Below are 26,570 nucleotides of genomic sequence, written 5' to 3'. Positions count from 1 at the left end.
TAGCTGGAGAACTTTACTTTTATTCTTGAAGTTTTATACTAGGAAGTCAACATTTAATTTAATAATCCATTGTTCACAATTGATTTATAAAAAAATTTAATCCTTAAGTTGTACATCAATATCCTATGACTCCAAATTTTATCACTCTCCTTCAAATCTGAAGAAAATGATTATTTTAAGTTCCACAGACAGCACAGTCCCACTGACATAACATTTAGTTCAAAGTCCTACACTCATGAGAATTAAGAATAGCCAGTATCAAACTGGCCTGAAACCTGATTGTGTTCCTGGCTCAGGATACCTGTAGTAAATTTGTAAATCCACACTAAGACACAAAAATAAACTAGGGTGTGATGTCATATAAAAAACTTTTCACAGTAGAGTAAAAATTAACATTAAAATGTTACCAAATTTCAACCATATTATGGTATTTTATCCAATTAGCTTTCAAAATGCCTGATTAACTGTGAATCAAATGCAAAGAACATCATGTAGGATTTTTTTTTTTTTTTTAAAGTTTGCCCAGCACTTCAAAATGGTTACGGAATTAATATAACTTTTAAAATGTCAAAGTATGCTATACATATTGCACTTTTCTGCTAGGCTGGGCTAGTATCTTCCATGGCAAGATACTAAAACTATTGAATAAAATACACTTTTAAATCAATAGGTACTTGATTAATTTCCCTGAAATTATCAACATCATTACCAAAATCTTCCAGGATTTTGTAAGATTTGATTCCTTAAATACAGTTTTAAAGTTTAACTTAAGGAGGGAAAAAAACCCTCATATATTTGACTTTTTATGTCCTTTTTTGGTCCTTCAATGACCAAAGAGAATTTTAAACAAATTATGCTTCATGTTTCTTGACTTAATAAAAAGCTACAATTTCTATTATCCAAATTAAGAAAAAGTATACTAATCAAAAGCTATTAATTTTGAAATGTCTATGTAAGTCTGTCTGTAGGTCCCCTTAGAACCTTTCCAAGCTTTTATAATCAATTATAATCAATTTTAATCAATTATGTACTAGAATCAAATTAGGTAAAGAAAAACTTATTTTGCAAAAATAAAATCACTTCCCAATATGCTTGACAGAAACAAGCTATTCATTTTCATTTGTGTTCCATTGAAGACATAACTGAAATCTGTCCAATGGTTTATTTCCAACTGGTCCACTATGGAATTCTTCGGAATGTTTTAAGATTGGCTGTAGCTAGAGTTCTGACTTCCATTTGGACCCTGCTCTCCTTCACTGTTCAAGTGGGGAAGAAAGAGATTTTATACCAATTAAAAGACTCATTTTTAACACCCTGATAAGCCAACTAATTTTTAAAGTTAGTTACTCTGTGGTACAACTCTACAAAACAAAAGCATTCCTGATTGTAAGACACAGATATGGAAAATTAAAATACAGAAGACTAACATTTGGTTTTATATTTTTATTCTTATGTAACTTGGTGCCCTCACACATAACAAGCATTCTGGAAGTTAGTGTCCATATACACTCAAAAAATTTAAATAAGGGTATGGGATTTCATTGTCATTACAGGTATCACTCAACATAGAGATAAGAACTTCTTTTGAACAAATTTCCTGTAAAATTAAATCTTACATATAAAATCTTATATCTACTAAATGTGATAATCAAGAAGTGTTCTTTCCAAAAAATTACTGTCCAAAGACATAATAAAATCACACATAAATACAACAAACTATAAGTCAGAAAGAAAAATGGCAATTTCCTGAAAAATGCCGAATACTTAAAATAAAATTAACTAAAACTGAAAATACCAGTAACTGTGGCAATAGGATTATTGCCTTATCTTGTCCATCATCATCTTGCAGCTTCAGGCCCTGCCACTAGTGGAGAATCACTCAGGGAATTTCTGCAAAAAATGCATCCAAAGGTAGCTGTTTGAATGACTGCCTTAAACAGCTCCTTGTAGAAGTCAAATATTAATTCTTTCCAAACAGCAAGAACTTACTAGACTACAAATCTATCCTAATATTATATAACTTAGTTTTTTTTATCATTAAGATGGATAGCATTTCTTTGTTTCCCTTCTGACAGTTTTTCCTACTCCAAATGATCTGATATAGTGAGAGCTGGAAACCACTGAACTAAATGAAAAGATCCTATAAAAAACTACCAAAGAAAACCCTTTTAGCACAAGTGATTCATAGTTAGCAAAATTATGTTACTATGTGCCATGGATCTTCAGGTCATTTAAAAGCCAGAATTCCTTATTTATAATATCAGATTGATCACCTAAGTTTTTGAAACCTGCTATTGAAATTTATAAAACAGGATAATAGCCATTGGGGGGCAGGGTCACAGAGTCAAATGGACAGGAGATACTACACAATTCTTTATCTTTGAATTTCAGATGAACTAGCCTAATTCTGTTCTGTTTAAATTAATGTACAGTATATAGCCATATGTTGAGGGATACCTGTAAGAGACCTGCCATTACATCAGGAAAAGTTAACAAATGATCAAATTAATGTATTTTTTTAAAAAGAGACACTGTCAATCTATCATGTCAGATTTTTTTAAAAAGTCACATAAATCATGAAGTTTGGAAGAAATGTCATGAAAATAATACAAAATAATCTACGATAAAATATAATGTACATGAAAGATATAATTAAATGTAATCAATAATTAAAATCTACAAAGTACCTGTTTGGAGGAGGTTTTGGTTTCGGCATCTTACTAAGAATAGTTGCCATCTCTTTTCGCTCATCAAAATTCTTCCACTGCTCATACAGTTTTAAAATAACCCTGATTATTTCCAAAATCTAGAAATAAATATTTGAAAAGTTCTCAATGGCAATGTCAAGCAACATTTAGTATGTAAAAAACAGACATCCTCAGAAAAGAGTGAAAAGATAGTCTCTGTCCTTAAGTATTCAAGTTAAATTAGGCAATCTTGTTAAACTTGAAAGCAGTATTTTTACTGCACTGCTCTGTAGGCTTCTCCTTCTACCCTCTCATCTTTTAATAGGTATACCTTGTCCATCCTTATCCATCTCTGCAGTTAGTTTTCTTCTATCTGCTGATATCTTGAACTAAAAAATGTGAGATACTGGGAACAGAGGTCTAAATCATGAAGATATTCCTTCATGTATGTATGCCACTACAGAGTACACTCTTTTTTTTTTTTTTTTTTTTTCAGAGTACACTCTTCTAATACCGATTGGGTCAGACAATTCAATGGGAGTTGGTACATGAAAGACATTGTTTTATTTCTCTGTTAACTGCTCTACACAAGTTAAGGTGCTCAAAAATTGGCAGCTATAAATCTGTCAGATCCAGTTTATAAATTAGCCCTCTTTCTCATCTGAGTAGACCTCACACTGGATTGATTCTAATGCTATCAACATTTCAGGAGAAAAGGTAGAAAAAAGGGCAAAACCCATTTTGTCAGGAGACAGGCTGTGTTACAACAATTTAGAGTAGTATTTAATGGTCTCTAAGTAGCTTTTAAAATAATCCTGGAAATTAGAGGCAGCTTTGCAATTAAGCAAACCAAGTTTACCATTCTGTTTAAACCTAAACCCAAAAGAGAAATATCACCTAAATAGTCAACATCAACTCTTCTTACCAAACTTGTTTCTTAGTATTTTTTACCAAAAATCTTAGCCTGGTGAACATGATAGGATTTTAGACTCATGTTAAGTAAATATCATATTAACTTTAAAATGTCAAAGTTTATATTCAACCAAGGGAATTTTATTTTTATTTTATTAATTTATTTTTTAAATGTTTTAATTTTTGTTTTAGAGACAAAGCGCAAGAAAGGGAAGGGGAAGAGGGAGAGAGAATCTTAAGCAGACTCCACACGCAGTGCAGAGCCTGAAATAGGGCTCGATCTCACAACCTTGAGATCATGACTGGAGCCAAAATCAAGAGTGAGACACTTAACCAAATGAGCCACCCAGGCGCCCCTCAACTAAGAGAATTTTAAAGAATACCTTCTCCATATCCACAGAAAGCTCAGCAAACCACTGTCTGGCATCTTTCTGCTGAACAACACAAGCTACATGTAGACAAGCTAGAAAGAAAATGAGAGAAAAAGGCCCATGTTTAACCACAAATATGGAATGCAGGGACTTAGAACTAAAGATATTCACTTAAAATTTTCACGTGCATTTTCCAATATTCTTTTTAAAAATTACATAGATTTAATTAATAGTTACCAATAACTATCCCATCAATTTAATGTAATACAGAAAAAATTACTAGACTATATTAAGGTTCTTGACATCTCCAGCTGCTCACTGTGTACCAGTGATAGTACAGTTGCTCTGAGATTCAGGGCATGTTAGGAAAAAATTCAATAAGGAAACTAGAGCAGGGAAATGATCCCTGAACAAAGGAGTGGTCAGAATACATCCAGGAGTCAGTCTGACACACACACACACACACACACACACACACGGTGCCATAATATTCTGATAAATTTCAACAACTGATTATATTTTGATATTTCAATTATAAGCAGTGTGTGCCTATTTAAAGTTACCAGCACATGAGCAAGTCAGGCAAATACTGGGCACCCCAGTAACGAATTCAGTGTTACAATCAAATGGAGCTTAGAAAAAAATGTAATGCCCTATAGACAATATAATTACAGTTGACCTCTGAACAATATGAATCTTAGGGGTGCCAACCCCTCTGCAGTTAAAAAAAATCTGCAGGTAACTTGACTCTCCAAAAACTTTACTAATAATCTACTCTTGACTGGAAGCCTGACTAAATAGCAGATTAACACATATTTTGAGTATCTATTATATTCCTTACTCTTATAATAAAGGAAGCTAGAGGGAAAATGTTATTAAGACAAGCATAAGGAAGAGAAAATACATGTACAATACTATAAAAAAAAACCTGGCTGTAAGTACAAGGCCTGCACAATTCAAATCCATGTTGTTCCAGGGTCAACTATATACACATTACACACACTATAAACTAACATTAAAGGAGCCCAAAGAAAACAATCTACATCATAATTTTGCCTGATATAACTCCAATAAGCAGCTTGGCTACCCTGAACTCACACCAGCTTCGTAAGTTATATTACCCTGGTTTAGTTAACCATACGATTTTGTTGAGGATGACATTCTAAGCAAACAGTGATTCAAATGTGAACTGACATACTAGTTGCCCCAAGTTAAATGAAGCTGTAAAGTAGGGTGTAGGCCCTGATGGGACTGAAAAGCCAAAGAACTGAAATTAACAGGTAATTAAAATACAGTGGGAAATGTCATAACAAGGAAAACACAGAGTAAATTAGAAACAAAAAAAGACATCCTAAACCCAGACTGAGGTGATATAGGAAGTTTGGGCACAGGGAGGGTTATTACTAAAGAGGTGATATCTGATACAAGTCTTAAAAAAAGGTGAGAAAGTAAGCAGAGAATGGTATGTACAGGTTAAAAGAAGTTGTGTATTTTATCCAGAAATTGAATGGTAAAAGAATAGGGGGAAAATCAAGATGACAAAATCTTGGAAATCAATAGGAAAAAGAAAAAAGAAACTAATAAGTGCTTAATATATGGCAGGCATTACTGGTGTTCTAGAAGATATCTCATTTAATATTTGCAACAGTTCTGTATGTAGTATCCCTAACATTTTGCAATTAAGGAAACAAACTCAGAAAGGTTAAATACTTTTCCCACAACTGTAAAGAAAGCAAAGTTTAAACCTAGGATTATCTGACTCCAAAGACTATGTTCTAACTAGCCCATTACACTGCCTTCCACAGATAAATAAATTGGGAGCTAACTTCTCCCTCCAGCAAGGCACTGACTACAGAGACTCCTTTACTGAACCTCTGAGGACTGAAAATGGGCTCAGGAAATAAATGACAGGCCCAGTTATTCTATATAATTTACAAGTAATATTAACAGGCTTAATTCTGAACTTTTTCTCCTAAACAAAAATGTTCTATTCAAACACTGGTCAAAATGATTTTAAATGATTTAAAACACAAACTTAACAAGAGAGGGGAGTGAAAGGGGCAATAACTCTGACCTCTGAAAGTTGCATATTATTAAAAGTTCACATGCAAGGATTAGTCTATTATTTCATGAAATGTAAGAACATAGAGTATAATAGGGTGAAATTTCTTTTGGGATGACCTAAATAAGCTTATAACAATTTAACTAATAAAGAAATACCATGCTTACCTACCTAAAGCTATCATGAAAGGAGGATACAGTAGGCAAAGATCCGTTCTGTAGGTATCATTCACTATCCTCCTATAGAAATGTAAATCATATTATTACTGAAATCAGAACCACCTTATATGATTGTACATCTCCCTCCAGAGAGGGCCAGAGTTCCCATCTTTGTACATATTTATTTATTTTAATATTATTGAAGCATAGCTATAAAGGTGAAAACATCAAGAAAAAAAGATGGATACATGAAAATGACAATGAATAAGCATTTTTTAATGGATAAAATTACAGCTAAATAGATTTTAATTTAATTTTTTATTTTTTTGCTAAATAGATTTTAAAACTTAAAACCTTACAGTAAATTACAATATAATGATTTTTCCAATTTTTCAAAAATTAGAAAATCAGAGGAAACCAGAAATTATACAATATGTATGTTAAATACCAATACAAAGCATTCTATTTGAAAACCTGTCTTAATTTTTATGTAAACAATGTTTTTTATAAGAATCAAATTTTAATGGAAATACTAAATAAGAATCCTTACCAATTTAGCATTTATAAATATAGTTAATTAAAATTCAATGAGCAGATATTTCGCTCAACATACAATATCTTGGGGCACTAGTTTAATTACTTTAAAAATACTAAACTTGATATTCAGTTGTCAACCTTCCTAGCTAATAATATGTTACACTATGAATAACTTCTGTTCTAATTACCATGCAAGGGGAAGCAACATGTCTTCTTGGCCCATGTCCTGCACATACTGGAGCAAAGGTCTATAAGGATGATACACTATCAAGCAACAATCCTAGAAACAGTTTAAAAAATGTGTATTGTATAAAAACAGATTTATTACAACACAAAAACTTATCATTACCCAACTGATTTATAATTGTGTATTTCAAAATGTATTTCTCTAAATCATGCTTGCTTCCCTCTTATTCTCTTAAGCAAGCAGTATGGCAGCCCTAAACTCTACTATAATAGTGAAGGCAGTGCTCTCTCTGGAATATACCTTGGTAAATCGGTTGGCAGTCAGTCAGCATCCATTCCCTTAGAGACTCAAAGTGTCACATCTGCAACACACTGAAACCTCTTATTAGCCTATAAATCCATAATTCCCAACTGGAGGAGCAGAATTCTGCCGAAGACATAATCTATCTTTAAATAACACCACACACATACACAAATTGTGCAAATAATTTACAGTGGCTTAATGTCCTGACTGGTTTGCTTGTAATCCTTTTACCATAGTTACTATAGAACAGAAAAATTTTCCCATCCTAAGTGGGATATATAATTATTTTACAGGCTTGTGAGAGGATATAGGTGATGATACTACTAGATACTGTGATTTCACCATCATGTATAACTTGGATGGTTTTAAAATGCACCTCCCTACAAATCATTTCTTTAAATATTTCTGACTTCACTGTAGTTGAAAGTTTTACTCTATTAATCATAAGGAAGTAATATACTTACCATTAGTTCTAAAAGATAGAATTCACATTCTAATATCTGTTTTAAAAAAAAGATTACAAATGTCAACATGAAACAAATTAGATGAGTCTACTTAGTCTAACATAACAATTCATACATTAATGTAACATAGATTTTTACCAAAAATTTTTAAATCAAGAAAATATACACAGTAGTTTATATCAGAATGAACATGCCCAATAAAAATTACTTTTTTACTACCATACAATGCATGAAATTATTATTATAAAGGATTTTAATCCTTATAGAAAAGTCAGCCTCATGTAAGCATTACTACTTTAATTTAAAATATTCTGTGTAAACTTCAGATTTTCCAATACACCTTCCACTCAACAAATGCAAAAAATGCAATTATCTCTATTTATGTGTTACTCTTATATTACAAATCAATAAAAGGAAAGAATACTGAATACAAAACAAAAATATACAATTTACAGAGATGAAGAAATCTCTTACAAGTTAGAAAAAGGAGATGTCTATTAAAAATGTTAATAGAAACTCACCTTCTAAATTAATGTAAAGTTTCAAATATGGTTTTCATATTGTTCCATTATAGTAGTTCTCAGTCCTAGCTGCACACTAGTATTGGGAGCTTTTAGAAAATACCAGTCCCCAGGCCTCAAGCCTAAAAATTCTGTTTTAGTTGGTCTGGAGAGCCTCTGGTATTAACATTATTAAAAAGTTCCCAAAGTGATTTGATGGGCATCCAGGTTTGATAACCACTGCTATTAAGTACTTTTTTTTTAAAAAAAAAGTTAGAATTTAGCTTTAATTTAGAATTAAAATTTATATTTTTATAGTATTTAAAACTGCCATTTATAGGAAACTGTTCAATTTATTCTAACATAAAATGGAGCTAGCTTATACAGCTTTGAAAACAGGTTTGTTTTTTTTTTATAACACATACTTACATGGTTCATCCTATAAGGAAATTCCTTTGGAAAGGCATATGAAAATCTAGTTTTTACTGCAGAAAACAAAAAAATGACTTAAACTAAGAAAATGAAAAAGTAAATTAAACCAAAATTTCTTTAACACCGTGTAGAATATTAGAGGAAGGGCTAAATCACTTTTAGTAAGAGCTCTTAGAGATGCTTAGGGACCCAGATTTTGTTTTTTGTTCTCAGGCAAGTAGAAAGAACTAAGTGGCAGGAAGCCCTAACTATATTACAATTAAGAGAGAGCTTTAATTATATACTTCATGTCTTAAGAAAGGGTTCTGCTGCTTAAAAAATAAAGGGGTTGGATAAAAAAAAAATCACTTGGATTTTTTTCATCTCTAAAATCTTTCCAGCTCTAGAATGATATTGGTTTTATTTTTCAGTAATTTAGCTTGGAAGGAACACCAATTATATATGTATTCATACATACGTATATATGAATTGAAAAGATAATACAACCAAAGAATGTTAATAGTGGTCATCTGAGATTTAAGGATTTTAACTAATCTGTACTTTCTATAATAGATACTTTCTTATCAAAAGATACATTTTAATAAAAGTATAAACATACATCCACAATTCTCCAGCACTTTTCCATACCACGCACAAACATATAGTTATTACTCTTTTTTGTCACTAAGTACAAATGAAAAAAACTGTTGATTATCAATCCTCTATGTCCTCAAAATGATAAGTATACACATTTAAGTACTACTTGAGAAAACTTTATTCAAATCACTATGATGCCACATTTCATCAAGCGACTGACTACAGATAGTCTCTAGAGGATCTGTTCTGTGGTTTCTTTCATTTTTATAAAAACTAAGACCTCACAAGGATTTAAATTTTTTTTCATTTAGTCTACATACTTTATTTTCAAAAAGTTTTACTTTGGGGCAGTCTGGGTGGCTCAGCGGTTTAGCACCACCTTCAGCCAGGGGCCTGATTCTGGAGACCCAGGATCGAGTCCCATGTCAGGCTCCTTGCATGGAGCCTGCTTCTCCCTCTGCCTGTGTCTCTGCCTCTCTCTCTCTCTCTCTGTCTCTCTCATGAATAAATAAATAAAATCTTTAAAAAAAAAAAAGTTTTATTTTGTAAACTGAGGAATCTAACAACTAATTTAGATAGGTAACATCTGCCAAGATTTGAAACCTGAGCCATTTCAAGTTGACTTAGAAAACTTATACTTAAGCTTTCCTCTTCTTTATTTGAAAACATACCTAATATTAAGGTTTCTGAGTTTTACACATCCTTCTGATGTAAACAAGATATAAAGTATACAAGTAGGAACGCCTGGGTGGCTCAGTGGTTGGGTGTCTCTCTCCAGCTCAGGGCGTGATCCCCTGGTTCTGGGCTCAAGTCCCACATTGGGCTCCCTGCATGGGGCCTGCTTCTCCCTCTGACTATGTCTCTACCTCTCTCTGTGTGTCTCTCATGAATAAGTAAATAAAATATTTTTAAAAATTTAAAAAAAAGTATACAAGCAAAATAGGTACTTAAATGATTAACTAATCAACAAAGTAACATCTCTGTACATAAAACAAATCTACATCCAACTGAGACCTTGACACCTAACGTTAAGATTTACCTGATACTGTTAGCCTTTCTTCTATTCCATGATAAAATTGCTCTGCATTTTGATTTTCTATCATCTTCTAATTCTTTTCTAATTTGTGAGGAAAATTAGAATGAGATTGCTTCTTTCTTATTTGTATATTCTCATTCTCTATTGCTACCTCTACCACGTGTGTATTTGTTTTTCATCTGCTCAACTGACAGCCTGTACTTTTCTTTTTGTACCCTTAACCATTCCTCCTCCAATAAATCTGTCCCATCACTTATTAAATGCTCAAATTTCTCTTAAAAACAAAAACACATAAAACTTCTACCAAATTATATTCCTCTGCTTTTTAAAAGTAGACTATTTTTTAGAACATTTTTAAATTTATAGAACTGAAAGGTAATACAGAGAGCTCCTATATACTCCTGTTATGGGCTGAATTTTGTGTCCCCCCAAATTCATATATTGAAGCTGTAATCACCCTGTGATAGAATTTTGAGCCACCTCCAGATTTATGGAGTTAATTAGGTTTAGATGGGGTCATGAGTGTGGGGTCCCCATGACAGGATTAGTGTCTTTATAAGAGGAAGAACAATCTCTCTCTGCCATGAGAGTACAATGAGAAGGCAAGCTTGCCAGGAAACAAATGGCCAATCATGGAACTGATCAAGGCAGACACTTTGTTTGATCTTGGACTTCCCAGCTTCCAGAACTGTGAGAAATAAATGCCTATTATTTAAGCCACTTAGTCTAAGGTATTTTGTTAGAGCAGCTGGAAGAGACTGAAAGAACCTCCCATCTGATTTCCTTTGTTATTAACATCTGATATTAGTATGGTACATTGTTTAATTAACGAACCAATATAAATACATTATTATTAATTAAAGTCCATAATCCATAAACTATGGACTATCTCCTTAGTTTTTTCCTAATGTCCTTTCTCTGTTTCAGGCTCTCATCCAGGAGACCACTCTACATTTACTTGTCATGTCTCCTTTAGATTCTACTTGGCTGTGACATTTTTCCAGACTTTCCATGTTTTGATGACCTTGGCAGTTTGAGAGTACTGTTACTTTCTTTTTCAAGTAAAATTTTGTTGTTTGACCCTCTACTGGAATTTGTTTGATGTTTATTTAATGTTTAGATTGGGGCTGTGGGATTTTGGAAGGAAGGATGAGAGAAGTAAAGTGTCATCTCATCATATCGGATGAGAGCTACATGCTACTAGTGATTTATTACTGTTGAAAATGACCTCAATCACTTGGTTGAGGTAGTGTTTGTTGGGTTTCTCTACTCGGAGGTTATTTCCCCCTTCCCTTTTCATAAAATACACATTAGAAGGAAGTCATTATGCACAACCAACACCTAAGAAGTGGAAATTTATGCTTTTCCTCTTTGAAGGTGTAGTGAGCTACATAAATTATATTAAATTCTTTTTTTTTAATTTTATTTTTATTTTTATTTATGATAGTCACAGAGAGAGAGAGAGAGGTAGAGACACAGGCAGAGGGAGAAGCAGGCTCCATGCACCGGGAGCCCGATGTGGGACTCGATCCCGGGTCTCCAGGATCGCGCCCTGGGCCAAAGGCAGGCGCTAAACCGCTGTGCCACCCAGGGATCCCCAAATTATATTAAATTCTTATGTATTAGAGACTTATCTCTTCTCCCCCCATTAATTCAATAAATTATTTACATCAGTATAGACTCATGGATTTTTTTTTTATACTTTGGGTTACAATCCATTATTACTTTTTGTTATTGTTATTATACAAATTCTTCTATCTTCAGTCATTGAGCCCTTTCAGTTGAATTATTTGTCCCTTTGACATATCCCCATTAAGGTAGGTGTTTTGTTTTGTGGATTTTTTTTTTTTTTTGAGCACTTCCTTATTTATTGGCATTAATGCTCCAGGTCTGTCTTGTATAGTTCCTGTCCCAGTCATTTCTCCAAGGAGACCTAGTTTTGTTTTGTTTTGTTTCGTTTTTAATTGGAGAATGGTATTAGAAACAAAGATCTAGGCCCTAAGAGAATTCATTACTACTGGGATGTCATTATAGACTCCCTCTAAATCTAATCAATCATTGCATGGATCTTTCTGGTCTCCTCTTATTTGTATATTCCATTCCAACTGTGAGAAACCTGGCTCTCAACATCTGCCATCCATTTACCTTGGATGTATCTATTTACTGGAATTATTCAATTTCAGATACAAGTATAAACAGTACCCAAATTGTTAACTTGTACCCACATTAAGTATCAAATCTCTCAACTAGAGTATAGTGCTTACATCCAGTTCCTTTTGCCTTTAGTCTTACAAATGTACCTCTTCCCAAAGTTACTTAGGTCAGCAACTCCCCTTACCGACTTTACTGAAATTATTTCATATATTTGTAATATAGTTAAATTCTCCTTTTCTCAGCACCTACTCATTTCTTAGTTCTTGGCCATCTCGCTTCAACTCCTACCCCATAATGTCTAATGACGGCGACATTCTCTCTCAAAGATCACAAACCCAAAGGTCTGGTTTTTTTCCTTTGGTACTTATCTTCAAAGCAGCACAAAGACACCAGGCAACTCTTTCTCTTAAAATTTATCAAGTTCAAATTTCTGTCATTGGTCTCACATTTCTAAGAGGTTCTACACTTAGAACGTCCAAGACTAAATTCAACTCTTTCTAAAAACCCACTTATCTCTTCTGTACCACCTTCACATTCCCAATACCCAGGCAAAACACCTCAAAAACCATTTCTGACTTTCTTAAATCTTTGCTTTTCAAAAGTCCTGCTGACTCTATAATGCAAATCTAGCTTGCTTGTTCTCCTTGCCGGGGGCCAAAAACATCATTTTAAGCCTTCAATAGTACTCACCTGGGTCACTTCAATAACTTCAAAATAGTATTTTTCTACTTTAAACTTGTTAGGTTTTAATTTCTCACAGCACCCCGTGGTGATGGCACTGACTACAGTTTGCAGTTTTTTAAGTATTTCAGAAGGATTCTTTTGGGTAGTTTTTAAATTGTGGTAAAATACACATTATATAAACTTTATCATCTTTACCCATTTTTAAGTATGCAGTTCAGTATTAAGTACCTTCACAGTTGTGCAACCATCACCACAATCAATCCCCTGAACTTTCATCTTGCAAAACTGAAACTCTGTACTCATTCAATAATTCCCCATTTCCCCCCTCCCTCCAGCCCCTAACAGCCTCTATTCTATTAATTTGATTATTCACACTATTAAATGGAATCATATAGTACTTCTTTTTGTGACTAGCCTATTTTACTTACCCAAATGTACTCAAGGTTCATCCATGTTTTTTGTTTTATGAGATTTCATTTTTAAGTAATCTCTGCACTCTAAATGGGGTTCGAACTTACAACCTTGAGATCAAGAGTCATATACTCTACCAACTGCAAGCCAGGTGTCCCAAGGTTCATCAGTGCTGTAGCATGTGAAAAACTTGAAAATCTGTCTACCTTCAACTCACATTCTCCTCCAATTTAGCTTACATTATTCTGCCAGATTTACCTTCCTAATGCACAATTCTGGCATCATCCTCATGTTAAGAAATAAAGCCTTCAAAGGTACCATGATTGTTAACAGAACAAATTTCATGTTCTTCACTGAAGGCCCCCTATTACCTGGCCTTAGTCAGGTAGAGCTTTTCAGCAATTTCTTTATTGACCATTCACTGAATGTAACTCATTAGTTTTCTCTATTTTTGACCACACTATTTGATATTCCTAGACTATCTTTCTTTCCCTTACATTTCCCCAGGGTCAATGTCTATCTTTCTTTACCAAATTCTATTTAAGCCTTTCCAGATTCATCTAACATAACCTTTTACCACTCAAATATTCGCTGCAGTCTCTAATTCTCTATGCCTCTTATTTTTTCTTTTGTATTAATTTTGTATATGCATGTCTTATGTTCTTGTCCTTAAATTCCTTGTATTTATCTTGTATCTACCACTGCAACCAATGTGGTGTTTCTAGTGATGATAAAATAACACTGTTATTGATGCTAATGAGTAGGCACTGAAGTCTACTGAGTATTATGGACTGAATTGTGCTCTCTGCCCCTGCCAAATTCCAATGTTGAAGACCTAACGCCAATGTGACTGATTGGGAGATAGGTGATTAAGAGATACTTATGGTTAAATGTGGTCATAGGGGTGGGCACAAATTCTATAGGACTGGTGTCCTTAAAAGAAACATTAAGGGTGCACACCCATAGAGAAAGGGCCATGTAAGAACACAGCAAAAAAGGTGGCCATCTGCAAACCAGGAAGAGAGGGCTCAGGAGAAACTAATTTATTAACACCTTGATCCGGGACTTCAGCTTCCAGACTGTGAGAAAATAATTGTAGTTTAAATCACTCAGTCTCTTAACACTTTGTATGGCAGGCCTAGCAAACTAAAATGCCAAGCAAGATATTGTTTAGAGTTTTACTGATATTAACTCCTTTGATCCTCAAAACAAGCCTTGAAATAGATATTATCAATCCTCGTCTTGCAGATGAGGAAAGTGAGACACAGAGAGGTTGTATTTTGCTCAATTTGCCACACAGAAAGCAAGAGGGCTGAAATTTGAAATCTAAGGTATATGGGCCTATATAATAAACTAAAATTTATCAAATAAACAAAAATATTCTACTATGATAATTTCCTATTCATTAGTAACCAAACACTGTTACAAATATACCTTTACAGTTCTGCATGAGAAATAAACCTTAGGAACAGGTATCTTTATATATATATATATATATATATATTTTTTTTTTTTTTTGAGAAAGGCAGGGAGAGAGAGTGCACATGCATGAATTGGGGAGGAGTAGATGGAGAGAAAGAGAGAATCTTGAGCAGGCTACACACTGAGTGCAGAGTGATGCAAGGCTTGATCTCAGGACCCCAAGATCATGACCTGAGCTGTAATCGAGGTGGATGCTTAACCGAGCCACCCAGGCACCCCAGTATTTCACATTTTAAAAAATATACAACTTCTAAAAAATCTGGAAAACAAAAAAATGCCATTAAGAAGAAAATAAGGCACCTAAAATCCATTACTTACAGATAAGCACTGCTAACATTCTGGATTTCCTTCCAGTTGTTTTTGAATTTTTAATAACTCAATTTTACAGAGGGCAATTCAATACTTATCAATGTGATACATCTGCTATATAAAATTCTATGGCAAAAGTGATTACTACTCTGCTATCCTTAAAAGAGTAAAATATGGCATGGAAAAGACTACACTCTTTTCAGAAAATGGAATGACCCAAAAATATGAAAATTTAGTCTGCTTCACAAACTTAAAACCAAAAATCCTTCTGCCTCTTCTATGTAAGATCACATAAATTAAAAAAACAAAACAAAACAAAAAAAAAACTACATTATTTTTCATCTTTTGTTAGGTGCTACCTTTGTTCTTAACTCATGAAGATGGAGCAGAGCATAATGTTAATACCTTGTATACAATATTTTATAATCACTAGTCTATATTGTTATTTCCTTTAATGACATGACTCAGAGACAACTAAACCCCACCTTTTTAGAAAAAAAAACTAAAGCCAAGAGGTAAAGCTATTTGCTCAAGGCTATACGGCTGCTGCTTAGAACTGTGGCTCACTACTATAGTCAGCATTTTTTTTTTCCTGTACTATGTTTTTCAATATGAAGGCAAAATACATAATTACCATCAAATACATACACAATTACTAAAGAAACAGTTTACCCAAAAGAATGACACAATGGCTTAGTCATTATGAAGCAATAAAATATAAATAAAACTGGGAAATAAGTTTTTTCTTTACTTTTATTAGTTAAAATTAAGAGCCACTGAGCTGATGTTTTTGGACAATAGTTACTATCCATTTTTAGTATTAAAAATAATGTCCTGGACATAATTCTCTAAGTGGTCTTTTAAATTTTTGTATTTTAACTTTATTTTTAGCCAAATACACTAGCCATAAATATGACCACAAGAGATTTAATAAACCCAACCAATCTTTCACAGGTCTCATAAACTGAAAAGCATTAAGGTCCTGTGGCACTTTTTTAAAGAATTATATCCTTAAAGTAGTATCCTTTTACACTTACATACAGAAGTAGCAGCAGAAATCAATCTTGTATTTGAGACTACTCCAAATTCCTAGAGAAATAAAAGTGAATGAGATTCAGGTACATGGTAAGCCAATGAACCTAGAGGTATCTGGGATCTATTCAAAACAAAGTATTTCCTTTGCCCCCCACCATGTTTGTAGTCTGTTATTCATCGTCTACCTATTTGAGGCATAAGGTACTTAACTCTCTAAACATGTTACTTTTTTTTCCCTTATAATTGCTGCAATAGGACAAATATTTAAATAGTTTTGTCATTTAACATTGAGAGGTACCAAATTAGAAACCAAGCCCTAAAGTAACAGTGCCAGTTTCCTGCACTCCAAGTAGTTTCCAAAAAGTTTTTTTAGATTCTACACTTAATGGCAAGAAAAATATTAAGTATGCTTCAACTGAACCTTGACTAACAAATAGGTACTTTATGCTATTTAGTAATAAAGCAGTTGAATCTCAAAAGATAAACTTATACTATCACCAAAAGAATTCCAAAGACCACAGAATCTATTATTCTATTTGAAAGAAGAAGACAAGAATGATAGAATAATAGAATGATACAGTATAAGACTTTTCTCTTTTTTTTTTTTTTAAAGTAGGCTCCATGTACACCCAGCTGAACATGGGGCTTAAACTCAATGCTGAGACCAAGACCTAAGCGGAGATCAAGAGTCCAATGCTTAACTGACTGAGCCACCCTGGCACTCCATAATACAATTTTTTTTTTTTAAATAATTTCAGCCTTATCATAAAGCAAGGTTTTTTTTTTTCCTTTTTTGAGAGTGTGAGTGGGGATAGAGGGTGGGGGGGAAGGGCCGAAGAAGAGGGACAGAATCTTAAGCAGACTCTGTGATGAGTGTGAGCCCAACGCAGGGCTCTATACCACAACTCTGAGATCCTGACCTGAGCCGAAATCAGGAGTTCAACACTTAACCAACTGAGCCACCCAGGTGTCCCAGGACTTCTGTCAGGTCCCATTTCCTCATATACATTGTCTCATTTAATATGATTAACTAACCAGGACGCCTGGGTGGCTCAGTCGTTGAGCATCATGCCTTCAGGGCATGATCCCCAGGTCCCAGGATCAAGTCTGGCATCGGGCTCCTTGCGGGGCTCCTATGTCTCTGCCCCTCTCTCTGTCTCTCATGAATAAATAAATAAAATCTTTTAAAATAAATAAATAAACCTGAAACCACAGTAACTGAAACTAAAAAGTAGATGCCTCAGACATCTTAAAAGTCATTTCTACATAATTCCCATACAACTTGACAAAACACAGAAAGATTTGGTCACAGTTAAAATTTTAAAAATAACGCTATAACCAAATATGAAGGGATACTCTTTTTTCCAGGAATAATTCTTTCTTTTAAAGTAATCTGGACACCCAATGTGGGGCTCAAATTCATGACCCCGAGATCAAGAGTCATATGCTTTACCAACTGAGCCAGCCAGGCAACCAGATCCAGGAATTATTCTTTTTTTTAAAAAAAGATATCATTTATTTATTGAAATAAATAGAAATGAAGATATTACTAGCATACACCCCCAGGAATTATTCTTTATCCAAAATTCTTTTTTTTTTTTAATATTTTATTTATTCATGAGAGACACACAGAAAGACAGAGGTAGAGACACAGGCAGAAGGAGAAGCAGGTTCCATTCAGGGAGCCTGAAGTGGGACTTGATCCCAATCCTGGGACTCCAAGATCATGCCCTGGGCAGAAGGTGGCGCTAAACCGCTGAGCCACCCGGGCTTCCCTTTATCCAAAATTCTTAAAGTGAAAACTTTCACTCACTAAATCATATAACAAAAGATATTTAACAAACTAAACAAATTAAAATACCCAAGTTAATTTTCTAGAGTAGAAATTTATTAAAAGATTTTGTCTAAAAAATAAAAATAAAAGATTTTGTCTAGATTTTCCATACTGGTTGTGCTTCATAATACATCAAATGACATGGTAATATTTGGAAAAACCACCCCATAATATGACCTTTTATAAACACTTTCTTTTCCCACTAAAGAACTTAGTAACAACAACAGGGCTGGTTCTCTCCCTTTAAAATACCACTTGTAATTAGAAAATCATAAACCTCTAGAAAGTCTGTCTTAATATTATTTCCTAATAGAGTCAACTCTCATTACTTTAGGTAATATTTGGAAAACATGCCTTAAATAATCCTAAATAATGACTAGAGCAAAACTAAATAAAAATTGAGTGCCAAAAGGAATTATAAACCTACTAGGTCTAAATTACATTTATTTTTCAAGAATACAATTATGATTCTAAAGACATCTAAGAAACATAATACAAAGGTTTCATAACATTAAGAATGCAAATATTATGATGAAAATCAGTCTATATATCCTATTACTGTCTGGATTTTAGCTGTGCTCTCTCAAAATTACCGAAAAAGAAAATAAGGTGAGCAGAGATTGGGTCTCAGCTTCAAGTTCCCATCTCTCTTCCCTTTCCCTCACTTAATTTCTCTACCCTCACTGCCCTAATAATTCCTCATTGGAATCTATATGACTAGAGCCACACTCATCCTTGCTTTCCCTCCTGCTTTCTCTATGGTTTGGAAGGCAGCCATTATCAGGTGGCAGGGAGGGAAGACAGTAAGACATAGGAAGCATATGGTGAGAAGGAGGCACATGGGAGGAGGTACTATAATACAGGTTATAGTAAAGAAGCTGTGGCACTTATGGAATACTACTTAGTGCCAAACAGTAAATGTCTTAGAGAACCTAGAACAAAGCAGTTAAAAGCATGCAATTAGTAGCCAGACTCCCAGGGTTCAAAATACTGGCTCTGCCACTTACCAGCTCTATGAATTTAGGCAAGTTTCTTACTCTCTATGTAACTCAGTTTCCTCCTTTATGGAATGAAGATATTACTAGCATACACCCCATTGTTTGTTATAAGGATATTATGAGTCAGTTATAGTTTAAAAGGACTTAGAATAGCACTTACATTTACATAAGTAGTATTTACAAATTTACTAAGTAAATGCTACATAAGTGTTTGTTAAATGAATGTATAAAGACGTATATCTTTGATTTTGTATGAATTTCAATACTTTGCATAAAAAAAATCTCCATCTGTCATTATTTTTATACAGGTAATATGAAAACTAGGGCAGATTAACCAATGTGCATTGTGTATACTTCAATGAAGAACAGAAAACTATTTCATACCTCTACTTTGGATGCCAAAAACACACATGTAGGAGCCATTAATACAGGATCTATACTTTTCAGAGAATACCTAAAATATGATGAAAACAAAGTTAAATGTCATTCATATAGAAAACATTCGGAAAAACCAAGATAACTCAATGCAAGCACATGATTCATTTATTTATACTAAGGTTCATCAACATTACGTTAAGTGTTTCAAACAGGCGTAACATAATCTCAAAATAAAAGTCCTACCTGGCATAGAATCTCTTGAAATAGACCGTAGCAGTGGCAATAACTTGTTGTCTTAATTTAAGATGTTCACCTAATGCCTGAATAACTAAAAGAAAAATAATAAAGTTTTAAATGTTCTTTTGTTATCATTATGATATTAACATTGAACAATAACTTTCATGTGGTAAATCATAACTATATTAATTTTTAACAAAGAGAAAAACCTACATATGGTTTAAAGCTCTACTTGGATCACACTGGGTTAGGACTAGGATTTGCAAATCTGTTAAAAGAATATAAGTATGCATAAACAACAATAAAAAATAGAAACTGTCCCCAAAGCAAACACTATTCTTATATTAAGAAGATTGAATGATAGGTATTTCCCTCTATCTTCTAAGTATTTTCAGTGTTTTTCTTTTTTTTTTTTTTCATATTATCTTTAGAATAAAAGCAAAAGTAAAATGTTAGACAGCTATCAAATTCACCTCAACTACCACTTTATAAAGTTTATTAAAAAGTCCATAATGAATTCTCAAAATAATAGAAAGGCGGGTATGCAGAAAAGTGAACTGGTTTTAGAAAGATCAGGTAACAAAGCTACATGGCAGAGCAAGGATCTTCTGAGTCTAAACCCCCTTCCCTCCAAAGCAAACTTGTAAGATAAAAATGACCAACATAGGAGGTCAACCCAAAGAATCCATTTATCCTCAAAATACTTGCTTTAGCCAATCTTAAATTAGACTTAATAACATATTATAAAGGTTTAGAGAGATTAATGACACTTTCAAACTGTCTTGAGTGTCCCTGACATGTAAGATTCACAACAGACTTTATATCACTTAGAAAGATAAATATAAGTTATGAAAAGAATACATGTATAAATAAAAATGTTAAGTAGGGACTAAAACAGCTCACCATAGATTACTATACAAAAGTTTTTTTTTTTTTTTTAAAGATTTTGTTTATTTATTCATGATAAGTCACACAGAGAGAGAGAGAGAGAGAGAGAGAGAGAGGCAGAGACACAGGCAGAGGGAGAAGCAGGCTCCAGGCTCCGGGAGCCGGATGTGGGATTCAATCCCGGGTCTCCAGGATCGCGCCCTGGGCCAAAGGCAGGCACCAAACCGCTGCGCCACCCAGGGATCCCACTATACAAAAGTTTTAATTCAGAGGTAAACAACTATACCATTTCAGTTATTTATTTTTTTTACCATTTGTAAAAAATATTTGTAATTTCCAATACTCTTCTTCTGAGAGAAACTTTAAATCCTTCTGGCGTTCCTTCAACAGATCTTGTTTATCCAAAATCCATTGCAAACTACAAGAACAAAGATGTTAAGACACGTTACAGAAAATCAACTAAGTCACAAAAAACATTCTAAGACTGAACAAGTTGTGAACATTCTAAGAAATACAAAATGCCAGAAGTAAACTCTGAAGACAGGATTTTCTACATTTCTTGAAACTGAGAATCATCTCACTAATGAATGTAAATATGCTCTGAAAAAATTCCACTCTAATTTTGCCTTTTTCATTCTCTTTCTCACTACCTTACACTGTTTTTGCATTGGTTTTAAGACTCTGATATCAAGAAAGATCTTACAGTCAGTGATGCCTTAGGCTTTTAATTGGCAGCACGTTTATTTTTTTCCTAGTGATACATAAAATAATAGTATAGTTATTTGGCACTAAATGAGGATACCTTAGATTTGAAGTATCTTTTCTTAGTTGTTCATGAGTAACTACAGTATTTAATTTTTCGACTTCACAAATTCCAATCATGTTAAAAGCTGCTTCATAATTTATTACACTAATAGCCTCCACTTGCCTAGTTAAGTCTACTATTTTTAACCAGATATGAAATTGAAATGACCCAAAAAACCACTCTGCAACTTGCCTTTGTCACTCAGTATGTACTGGAAGTCTTTCCATGTCAACAAATTTGTTATTCAGCATCTCTTTAAATCGCTGCACATCATTATGGATGGATTATTTATTTAGTTAATTCCTATTAACAGATATGTAGCTTATAATCTTTTATAATTAAAAATAAGACTTTAATGAATATCTTTGTACTTCACCCTTGTACATTTGGTTAATAATATATTTAAAATAATTTCCTAGAAATAGAACTGATTGGTTGGTTTTGCTGATAACTTTTACATATTCAGTTTGTATTCCATACATCATACCAATTTCCATTCCTATTAACAGTACATGAGAGTGTTTTAAAATACTTAAACCCCCTATGGGTTACGGTTAATCTTTTAAATACTGTACAACTTAAAGGCAAAGTAGTATCTTACTGTTTTAGGGGATTTTGTTTTTTAGTTTACTTCTGAGGTTAAACATTTTTCCAGGCCTTATTGGCTAAATACAGTTCTTCTTTTGTACACTGTAATTCTAACAACAGTTTTTCTAATGGGATGGTCTTTTTCATGATTAAAAGATTCTTCTCATGTAATTTGCAAATTATGGTTAGTAAATCATTTGTCAAATACACTGAAAACATTTCCCAAGTTCATGATCTCTTAATATTTAATTTGTAATACAGAAATATGAACACTTAACACCAACCCATATTGTACTTTGATGTTATGCTTGTCACAAATGGGAAGGCCTTCCCTGACACAAAATGACTTAAAAAAAAAAAAAATCACCTACATTTTCCAATCACTTAAGGCTTTTTTCTTTCAATTTTTCTTATTTCTATGCCACGCTATTTTAAAACATAAAATTAAATTATTGAAAAAAAATTAAATTAATGAAATCTGGTATGGAAAATACCCTCCTTGCTGCTTACTATTCTTTAGAAAATTTCTACATATTCTATTACATTTATTATTCTAAGGCTTGAACTTTAGAAGTATGTTAAGTCCCAAAAAAGGAAACTCATTCAAAATTGTTTGGGATTGCATTAAATTTACACATCAATATAGGGAGAAATGCTATCTTTACAACACTAGAATTCAAACTCCATTTATTAAAATCTTTACTACTACATAATTTAAAAATTTTCTTCCTATAGATCCCGCACATTTCTTTAGTTTATTGTGTATTTCATATTTCCCACTGTTATTGTATTTTATGTTTCCATCATTCATTTAAAAGAAAGCTTTCCACTTTTTACATTTTGTAACTTGTCATTTTATTTTTTATTTTTTAATTTTTTTTATTTATTTATGATAGGCACACAGTGAGAGAGAGAGAGGCAGAGACACAGGCAGAGGGAGAAGCAGGCTCCATGCACCGGGAGCCTGACGTGGGATTCGATCCCGGGTCTCCAGGATCGCGCCCCGGGCCAAAGGCAGGCACCAAACCACTGCGCCACCCAGGGATCCCTGGTCACTTTATTAAATATTATTTATAATAATTTGTCAATTAACTGAATTTTCTGGTTAATTTTATCTGTATAGGATGACAATTTTGTCATTTTTTATATCTCATTCTATTAATTATATTGAGTAGCAATTCAGAACAATGTTAAGCAGGCACTCTAATTTTCCTAATGTTTCACCATTAAATATCTCTTATCATTCATGCTTTGATGCTCTTACCATGTTAAGAAAGCATCCTATTTTAGTCAAGAAGAGATGTTGAATTTTAATAGACGTCTTCTGATGCCTTCACTGTCTATTAACATATTTCCTAATATCGACTATATTTCTACAAAATCACTGCCTTTTTTAAATTACTAGTATGATGTTAGGCTCTACTTGTTAATACTTTATGATGTTTACATCAATATTCAAAACGGAGACTGTTCTTAGTGCTACCTTTGCTAGATTTTATCAATGTTATTGTAGCTTCATAAAGAGAACTGGAAAGCTTTTTTTCTGTGTGAAGTGATTTCAGTAGCAGATCCTCTTGAAAATGGGAAAACATATAACCATGAAATAACGTGGGTATGGAGCTTTTTAAATGTTTTAGCTTTCAACTTTATTACCATGGAGATAACCCAAAGGTACATTTGGGTTTATTTATTTTTCTCATTCCTAATTTTGTATCTTCGTGTCATCCCTCTTTTCCTTGATTCAAGTAGCTGCAGTTTAGTCTACTGTTTTGATTTTCCCTCCCAAAGAACTAGCTCTGATATTTTCTATTTTTTCTTTTAATTTGTTACTGTCAGTTACCTCTGATAAGTCTTTCCTTTTTTTCTCCCTAGGATTTATTTCACTATTTTCTTCTTTATATTCTTAAGTAGACTATTTTGATTTACTTTTATTCTTTCTGTTATTCTGGATTTTAGTTTATAACTTTGGCTTTGGCTACATCCCATAAGTGGATATACATTGATCTCATCATGTTATTTACCTGATATTATGTAACTTTATTTTCAGTTTCCTCTTTGATACAATAAAGTATCCAGGACGGATTTTGTACTTTATTTCTTTTACCTCTTCATTAGTTCATTCAGTGAGCCAGCTAGTATTTAGTGTCCTTCTACTTTTACTGCAGTAAGGTCAAAGAATGTGTTCTGCTTTATTTCAACTTTCCAGAAAATATTGATTCACTCTGTTCTGGAATTATTGTTAACTTCATCCTCACAGCCACTCAATGTTTTTAAAAAGATAAATTTCACAAATATTTAAGTTTTTTCTCACAGCACATAGAATGGAGGTTAAACCAAGAACACTTATAAATACAAATCTCCTGAAATTTAAGATTACATTTGTAAGATTCACCATTATTTCATGTGCTACTGAGAAACAAACTGTCATGCCCACTTCAGAAATGTTAAAATGTTCATCTTCAAGACATGACACACAGCATATTACGTGTCAGTTTTCCTCTTTTACCCCCCAATTTTTTTTTTTTTTTGTAATCTTCTTGTTGGTTGGTTTTTCCAGAATTAATTGCCTTGTCTTTTTCACTTGTAACCTTTTGTAGATCATGATTCTTAAGAGATCTCAGTGGCCCCTTCCTCCAGGACTATTTGAATTGGGAGGCAAGGACACTTTGAAAAAAGCACATTTAACATTATAACAATTTTATATTTCAAGAGTGACAAGAACAAATGTTATCGATCTTGCCCCTCGTTTGCTAAATGTTCTTACTATGCCAACAAGAAATGAAAGTATAATGAAAATACTTATCGAAAGGCAGGCAGAGTCTTTTTTTTTTTTAAGTCGAAAAATGTCTGTAACTTCTGATAATCAACAGCTAGCTACCTATCAATTCTTCCACTTTTTTTTCAAAGTTTATCAAAATGCTACCTCTTCTTTAAATCCTCTGTACTTTAATTTTGCCCAAGCCGTTATTACAGTGAGCAAAAACAGTGCAAAATAAGAATATGATCAGACGTAACGTTACTACAGAATCCCAACTCCGCAGCACCACTTTACAGCAAGAGGAAAATCCGCTTTTCTGAAAACAGGTTTCCAAACTCACTGTTTATTTTTTCTTCTCTTACGAAGGACTAGAAAACAGAATGAATAGGAATCCATCTTCTTCACAGAACCACCCCTTCAATCACAAGGACTAATGCTCTGTTGGCATTAAGATATATTTACGCTAAAATATTCTAGCAGCGGCTTCTGCTCGTCTTCCAACCGGACAGTGGAAAAAGCCTAGTCAAAGTTCAAGGAGTCCCATCACTCACCTTTCGCCCTAAACAAATGTATTTGCGGGAAAATTTTTTTTTTGTTTTTTTGTTTTTAACATTATTCTAGTTCTTTCGTGGTCACTAACAAAAACAGAAACTGATGAAACGGAAAAGTCACTGGAAAATAAATGTAAGGCACAGACTAATGAAATGGATAAATTTTGAGAGCGCTTGCCCTGTACCTTACCAACATACACCTCCACCTGGGCGTAAGGTAACGGCGGGAGGCGGTTAGAGAGCAGAAACAAGACTGAGTCTCCACCGTCTCCTCGGAGCGCTATCAGATCCGCTCAGGCTGGAAGGTCAATGACAAAAGACCACAAGGCCGACTCCGGGAGAAAGCCCCGGCAAAAGCGAACCGCAGCTGTCCTCGAGCCGGCCTCACAGTCCGGAGCTGTGCCCCACTGGCCATACCTGCGCCCACCCCACCCCATCTCACCCCATCTCACCCCATCCCAGTCATCTCACCCCATCCCACCCCATCTCGCCCCATCCCACCCCATCCCACCCCATCCCACCCCATCTCACCCCATCCCACCCCATCTCACCCCATCCCACCACACCCCACCCCATCCCGCCCCGCTTCCCGGCCTAGCTTATCCAACAGTCCCAAGTTAAACTCCTTCCTTCCAGAAAGACCGAACCTCCTTGGCCCCCGCCCTTTCCCGCTCACACATCCCCCCGCCCCCCCCCCACACCTACCCCCCGAAACGCTGCCAGGGGGCGGGGAGAGGGGAGTCGCCAGAGAAAAGCGCATCCCGCTTCCGGCCGCTGCCGCCTCCCGGGAGACCCCGCGGCGCTCGGGACAGGGGCCGGGATCCAGGCCAAGGGGAGTCGCAGGCCCGGTCCTCACCGACTCCCAACCACAAACCCCGGGAGAGAAGACGGAAGATCACTTACTAATGGGAGCTCTGCCAAAAGTTCCCTGCCATGGGACACAGCTTGCCCTGATAAAAAAGCACCAGCCGGCGGAGCGGCCCGCGGAGCGACCATAGACCCAGCCCGCCCGGTAACCGCGCTCCTGGATCTGATCTGCTCGGCTCCGCTCCGCGGCGGCTACGGGGAGAGGAAGAGGATGGCACTCTATTCTCCTTGACGCCGGCCGGCAACACTCTACACAGTAAACCCGTTCCTACGGATAAAAGTTCCGGCCCGCCCCGCGGTAGCGGAGGAAGCCGGCGGGGAGCAGCCAGCCTGTGGGCGCACGGGGTGGGGGTGGGGGTGGGGCGG

The 26,570-nt window shown here is 34.6% G+C and overlaps 1 protein-coding gene across 2 annotated transcripts; it reads right to left on the bottom strand.

The window, feature by feature from the left end:
* On the bottom strand, nt 1-26,541 carry CCNC (cyclin C). Of its 2 annotated transcripts, XM_077902977.1 has the most exons (13): nt 26,241-26,541; nt 20,947-21,053; nt 19,754-19,838; nt 19,517-19,586; nt 16,303-16,354; nt 8,611-8,666; nt 7,682-7,717; nt 6,916-7,007; nt 6,204-6,271; nt 3,983-4,062; nt 2,688-2,806; nt 1,796-1,890; nt 1-1,256 (listed from the first exon to the last, which is right to left on the bottom strand). In XM_077902977.1, exons 1-12 carry the CDS (start codon nt 26,270-26,272, stop codon nt 1,839-1,841), a joined length of 849 nt encoding a protein of 282 aa, XP_077759103.1. In that variant the 5' UTR covers nt 26,273-26,541; the 3' UTR covers nt 1-1,256; nt 1,796-1,838. The 2 variants fall into 2 exon arrangements, with proteins under 2 accessions (XP_077759103.1, XP_077759102.1); XM_077902976.1 differs by lacking the exon at nt 1,796-1,890 and having other exon boundaries at nt 26,241-26,295.
* Between the last annotated feature and the right edge of the window lie 29 nt (nt 26,542-26,570).

Source organism: Canis aureus, chromosome 7 (genome assembly GCF_053574225.1).
Source record: "Canis aureus isolate CA01 chromosome 7, VMU_Caureus_v.1.0, whole genome shotgun sequence".
Taxonomy (NCBI): domain Eukaryota; kingdom Metazoa; phylum Chordata; class Mammalia; order Carnivora; family Canidae; genus Canis; species Canis aureus.
This window is presented reverse-complemented; position numbering and strand designations above follow the sequence as displayed.

Excerpts from the sequence above, each read along its gene's own strand:
- CCNC (XM_077902976.1), bottom strand. The coding sequence starts at position 26,272 with ATGGCAGGGAACTTTTGGCAGAGCTCCCATTA. Across the intron at positions 7,718-8,610 it reads TTCCTTATAGGATGAACCAT|ATATTAGAATGTGAATTCTA; the intron begins GTAAGTATGTGT and ends TTTTTAAAACAG. Across the intron at positions 1,257-2,687 it reads CCAAAACCTCCTCCAAACAG|TGAAGGAGAGCAGGGTCCAA; the intron begins GTACTTTGTAGA and ends CCACTTGAACAG.